Here is a 6591-nt window from a genome sequence, read left to right on the forward strand (position 1 = left end):
ACTTCATCTTCATCGCCCATGCCGCGTAGTTTGTTCTTGTTAGCAACGGGAATGGAAGCTTTCCCGCTGCCGCCGTCGCCGCCGCCGCCGCCGCCGGCACCAGCGCTCCACTCGCTGAAGAGTCACGTGTCATCTTCAACCTAGCTCCGATACCAAATGTTGGAGCTAATTCTCTCAGCTCACCTCTTCTCTCTTGGTTGTTTCACACAACACACACAAGAACACAAGAAATTTGATACCGTGCTGCCTCACACAGCTCACAGCTTTTCTCCTCTCTATATTTTCTCTTCTTTCCAAAGCAAACAAGATAACAACTTATATGACACACGCACACAGCGGCCACGATCAGCCACGAGCTAACTAACTGCCCACGTCCTGAGCGTGTGCAGCCGCTCCACTAATTTAACTACATGCAAACTCCACTTGCTATCTTCACGTACTAACTTATTTGACCGAATCACTCGGTTCAAACATCTATGCAGACCAACGCTTTGCCCAACTTGCATGCAGCACCGTGCATCACACACGGCATCGTCGTCCGCGTCACGCGGTACTTCGGCAACTTCTCAATACATGCCAACCGAACCACCTAATATGCATTGGCCCTATGTGACTCTAACTCATGCAGAAAATAAACATGCAGATACATAAAACATCAAGATTATATCTAACATTCAATCCCCTAATCTTGATGTTCATTCTTCATGCAGAAACTTCAAAGAAGAGCCGGTCCGTCGCTGACATAGGCAGCGAGCAGTGCCTGCTCCTCATTCTCCTTCTTCTCCGGACACTCCCAAGCAAAGTGTCCCATTTCACGACAATTATAACATTGTACCTCACTTTTGTCTTTGCGCCCTCCACCGCGTCCACGGCCACGACCCCGTCCTCGCGACGAGTCATGCCCTCTCGCCATGAGAAGTTGCTCCTCTTCACGCGCCGTCTCCCGCCCCTTGACGAGCTCCTCATGTGCCTTGAGTGAGCCAATGGACTCCTCCATGGCCATCTTGTTGGTGTCGCCGAACAACGCAATTAACGAAGCAACGTGGATGAACCTTTTGGAGACGGCTCGTAGCAGCTTCTTCACAACGTACTTCTCCTCCAGCGGATCACCAAGCTCACGGATGCGTCCCACGAGCGTCGTGAACCTTGCCGCAAAATCAGCCACAAACTCTGCATCACCCATCTTGAGGCCATCAAACTCCGAGCGCAAGGACTGAATCCTCGCCTCCCGGACGCGCTCGGCGCCAATGTGCATGGAGCGTAGAGCCACCCACACATCGGCAGCGGTCTCCTTGTCCGCTACGCGCAGCAGCGTCGTATCGTCGATCGACTAGGAGATGATCGTCATGGCCATCTCCTCCTTGCCCTTGTCGACGTCCATGGACGATGCCTCGCGATCAACGGCAGCCCATGCGCCGTTGGCTCGCAAGAGGTACTTCATCTTCATCGCCCATGCCGCGTAGTTTGTCCTTGTTAGCAGCGGGAATGGAAGCTTTCCCGCTGCCGCCGTCGCCGCCGCCGCCGTCGTCGCTGTCGCCGCCGCCGTCGGCACCAGCGCTCCACTCGCTGAAGAGTCACGTGTCATCTTCAACCTAGCTCCGATACCAAATGTTGGAGCTAATTCTCTCAGCTCACCTCTTCTCTCTTGGTTGTTTCACACAACACACACAAGAACACAAGAAATTTGATACCGTGCTGCCTCACACAGCTCACAGCTTTTCTGCTCTCTATATTTTCTCTTCTTTCCAAAGCAAACAAGATAACAACTTATATGACACACGCACACAGCGGCCACGATCTGCCACGAGCTAACTAACTGCCCACGTCCTGAGCGTGTGCAGCCGCTCCACTAATTTAACTACATGCAAACTCCACTTGCTATCTTCACGTACTAACTTATTTGACCGAATCACTCGGTTCAAACATCTATGCAGACCAACGCTTTGCCCAACTTGCATGCAGCACCGTGCATCACACACGGCTTCGTCGTCCGCGTCACGCGGTACTTCGGCAACTTCTCAATACATGCCAACCGAACCACCTAATATGCATTGGTCCTATGTGACTCTAACTCATGCAGAAAATAAACATGCAGATACATAAAACATCAAGATTATATCTAACATTCAATCCCCTAATCTTGATGTTCATTCTTCATGCAGAAACTTCAAAGAAGAGACGGTCTGTCGCTGACATAGGCAGCGAGCAGTGCCTTCTCCTCATTCTCCTTCTTCTTCTCCGTACACTCCCAAGCAAAGTGTCCCATTTCACGACAATTATAACATTGTACCTCACTTTTGTCTTTGCGCCCTCCACCGCGTCCACGGCCACGACCCCGTCCTCGCGACGAGTCATGCCCTCTCGCCATGAGAAGTTGCTCCTCTTCACGCGCCGTCTCCCGCCCCTTGACGAGCTCCTCATGTGAATTGAGTGAGCCAATGGACTCCTCCATGGCCATCTTGTTGGTGTCGCCGAACAACGCAATTGACGAAGCAACGTGGATGAACCTTTTGGAGACGGCTCGTAGCAGCTTCTTCATGACGTACTTCTCCTCCAGCGGATCACCAAGCTCACGGATGCGTCCCACGAGCGTCGTGAACCTTGCCGCAAAATCATCCATGAACTCTGCATCACCCATCTTGAGGCCATCAAACTCCGAGCGCAAGGACTGAATCCTCGCCTCCCGGACGCGCTCGACGCCAACGTGCATGGAGCGTAGAGCCGCCCACACATCGGCAGCGGTCTCCTTGTCCGCTACGCGCAGCAGCGTCGTATCGTCGATCGACTGGGAGATGATCGTCATGGCCATCTCCTCCTTGCCCTTGTCGACCTCCATGGACGACGCCTCGCGATCAACGGCAGCCCATGCGCCGTTGGCTCGCAAGAGGTACTTCATCCTCATCGCCCATGCCGTGTAGTTTGTCCTTGTTAGCAGCGGGAATGGAAGCTTTCCCGTTGCCGCCGTCGCCGCCGCCGCCACCGCCGGCACCAGCGCCCCACTCGCTGAAGAGTCACGCGTCATCTTCAACCTAGCTCCGATACCAAATGTTGGAGCTAATTCTCTCAGCTCACCGAGCTAATTCTCTCAGCTCACCTCTTCTCTCTTGGTTGTTTCACACAACACACACAAGAACACAAGAAATTTGATACCGTGCTGCCTCACACAGCTCATAGCTTTTCTCCTCTCTATATTTTCTCTTCTTTCCAAAGCAAACAAGATAACAACTTATATGACACACGCACACAGCGGCCACGATCTGCCACGAGCTAACTAACTGCCCACGTCCTGAGCGTGTGCAGCTGCTCCACTAATTTAACTACATGCAAACTCCACTTGCTATCTTCACGTACTAACTTATTTGACCGAATCACTCGGTTCAAACATCTATGCAGACCAACGCTTTGCCCAACTTGCATGCAGCACCGTGCATCACACACGGCATCGTCGTCCGCGTCATGCGGTAGTTCGGCAACTCCTCAATGCATGCCAACCGAACTACCTAATATGCATTGGCCCGATGTGACTCTAACTCATGCAGAAAATAAACATGCAGATAGTAACATATAGCATTTCCTAGTGCCTCTAAGCTGGAATTTAATAACAAGTAAACAAGTTATTCCTTCCATGACTTTGGAGTCGATTCATACGCGTGAGAGAACCAGCCATGCAAAGGGTTGATTCTTTTGAATTTTTTAAATGAATGAAGGCTGCCTCTTACCTTAAAGGCGACGTCAACGATTTTTATGTAAAAGGCAAGGACTCTAATGTATAGGACCTTAGAGGCAAGCTTAGAGACGGAAAAAGACCACACTATGGATGCGGGCTCTGCAATTGGGAAAGGCGATGAGGGTACATAAAAATCATGCTTGAATCAGACTCCCGGGAAGCGGTGCACAAGATCACTCGTGGATCTATAGATTTGTCATCTAATGACCTATCATGGGGCAGGTGAAAAAACTTCTCCATGAGTTTGTGGAGTTTAGGGTTAGCTAAGCCACATACATTTAAGACCTAATTAGTTAGGATTGTGAAGAAAAAAAAATGAAGGAACGATTCTGTTAGAAGTTTGGGAGGGACGATTCTTAGAGAATCGCTCAAAAGAACTGACCCGTAGTGTTATCTATGCGGAAAATTGAAAATGGTCTATTTTCATTGCAAATGATTTTCATCCTTTCTCCAGAAAAGAACTACTTTTCATCTCATCAATCTGTGAAATTTCTTCAGCTATATTTGTTAAGATTGACTCTGTTTTCTAAATAGCCCATGCCTCTGTTACACATTGATCCTTGAAGATATCAACTCTGTATTGAACAATTGTTGGACAGCACGAAACCAGTTTCGTCGACCAGCAGCGTCATCAGGACACCGCGACCTGGGCGCCGGCCGGCGTCAACCGGGGCGAGACGCCGCCGCCGAACACCCCTGTCTCCGTGACCCACCCCTCGATCATCTCCTGCGCCGCGCGCCCATTGTCGACCGGCACCATGTGCCCAGCGCCGTACACCACGGCGTGCGTCAGCGCCCCCGACCGCTGCACGTACCCGGCGAGCTCCTTCTCCTCGCCGACGCCGCCGGTCCGCCACACCACGCGCTCGGCTTCCTCGAACGCGCGGAGCCCGCCCCAGCTCAGCTCCTTCATCCACGCCTCCTGCGACACCACGCCGATCCAGGGGTCGCGGATGCCCTGGTACAGCAGCAGGCGCGTCCGCCGCCGGAGCAGCGCCTCCACCTCCGGCTTGACGCTCTTCATCATGTCCTCGTGCATCGCGTCCCTCACCGCCCGGCTGCACTGCTCCCACGCCACGTCCCGGCGCGCGCCCAGCGCCGCCTTCACCTCCGCCCGGTTCACGAACCGCCCCACGGCCGCCGTCGCGTAGGGCCGCTGCCTGGCCAAGTCGTAGAGCGTGGCGAGCCCGGTGGCGTTCAGCAGCCACGAGCGCACGCGGCCCCGCGCGTCCGAAGCCTCCCGCCACCGCGCCGCCCGCGCCAGCGCCACCGCCTCCGCCTGCAGCGCCTCCAGCTCCCGCCGCTGGCGCGCGTTGATGAGCCCGGTGAAGTAGGCCGAGTCGGCGTGCGTGGGCAGCTGCGCGACGGGGTGCGTGAGCCCGTTGCCGATGGCGGCGCCGCGGAGGTTGACCCGCCGCCCCGCAGGCAGGCTCGGGTTCGCGGCGAGGATAAGCGCCCCGGCGGCCGGGACGTACTTCCCGGCGTAGCTCTCGCCGGAGAGGAAGAAGGGGCGCGCGCGGAAGGAGGGCGGGCTGGCGTCGAAGAACGACTGGAGCGCGGCGAGGACGTGCGCGGCGACGGCGGACTGGTCCCGCGGGATGGCGGCGGGGGATGGCGCGGCGCTGAAGCCGGTGCCGAGCGGGCTGTCGAGGAAGAGGAGCCCGGAGCGGCGGTTCCACGCGAAGGGGTTGCGGGAGAGCGAGGCACCGTCGGGGGCGACGATGTAGGGGCCAAGCTCGAAGAAGTTGCCGACGAGGCTGGAGCAGCCGGGCCCGCCCTGCAGCCAGAGGAGCAGCGGCGTGTCGGCCGGCGCGGTGAGCGGGTGGCTGGCCTCGTAGAAGGCGTAGAAGAGGGAGGCGTTGGTGCGCGAGTCCACCGGCAGGTAGCCGGAGCTGGTAGGCTGGGCCTCCTTCGGGAAAGCCGCCGCGAGCGAGACGGAGACGGTGGCTGCAAGGAGGACGGTGGCGAGGAACGGACGCGGCGGAGCCATGGATCGATCGGATCGGATCGGATCGGATCGGCTAGTTGGTGGAGTGTTCAGCGCAGCAGCTTCGTTGACTCTGGGCTTCACAGTAACTTTTTTTTTTTCGGGGAAACTTTACCGAGTGCGCGGAGAGGTGACAAGTTTTTTTTGTTTGACAACGGCTAGTAGTTTGAGGTGACAAGTTTTTATAAATAAAAAACCTAGTCGTCTTCCTGTTTCTAAAAAAACGAGTCGCCTTTCTTCAAAGGAAATGTTTACAATTGACACACCGCCGAACGATTCAGCCGGATGTGTGTTACGCGTAGGACCCATATAGATCGAACGCGTTCCATGGGCCTCCTGCAGCGCGCTGCTCGCCTTCTTCCCTTATCCCCTTCTGTTGTTTGTGGTCAGAAAAATTTCCCCACCGACACTGCCCAGCTCTTCCTTTCCTTGCACATCTCTCTCCATCGGTGCTGCCCACCTCTTCTTTCTCTCTCTCTCTCCACCTCCCGCGTTTGTGTTGCACTTCTCCTTGCTCCTTTTTTCTTTCTTCCTCACAAGCATGCAGGCGACAAGAAGCCATCCTCCTCCTGCGTGCTCTGTCCCGCAGCCGCCCAGCGCCACAACTCTCCGTCCATTGGAGCTGCCACGGCTGCCACCGGGGTGCTGCAAGGGAGCTGACCATGCGGGAGATGCTCCAACACTTACCACGACGGGCGACATGACCCAACGACATCGTTTTGCTACAAACGGCAAGGTGTTTCGCTGGAACTAGCGACACCAATTGCTGGAACCGTGTACACACAAGCTGCAACTGTACATCCACGGACTACACCCGCCGCCGACGACGTCGCCGAAAATGTTACAACCGTGTATCATGGAAGCTACAACCAGCTCT

The 6591-nt window shown here is 55.3% G+C and overlaps 1 protein-coding gene across 1 annotated transcript; it reads right to left on the reverse strand.

Annotated features, from left to right (window-relative positions):
• Positions 1 to 4201: 4201 nt before the first annotated feature.
• On the reverse strand, positions 4202 to 5880 carry LOC123429248 (serine carboxypeptidase-like 50). The gene has a single exon (XM_045113304.1). The coding sequence runs from the start codon at positions 5715 to 5717 to the stop codon at positions 4359 to 4361; it is 1359 nt and encodes a 452-aa protein (XP_044969239.1). The 5' UTR covers positions 5718 to 5880; the 3' UTR covers positions 4202 to 4358.
• Between the last annotated feature and the right edge of the window lie 711 nt (positions 5881 to 6591).

The sequence above is a fragment of the Hordeum vulgare genome, chromosome 2H (assembly GCF_904849725.1).
Source record: "Hordeum vulgare subsp. vulgare chromosome 2H, MorexV3_pseudomolecules_assembly, whole genome shotgun sequence".
Taxonomy (NCBI): Eukaryota; Viridiplantae; Streptophyta; class Magnoliopsida; order Poales; family Poaceae; genus Hordeum; species Hordeum vulgare.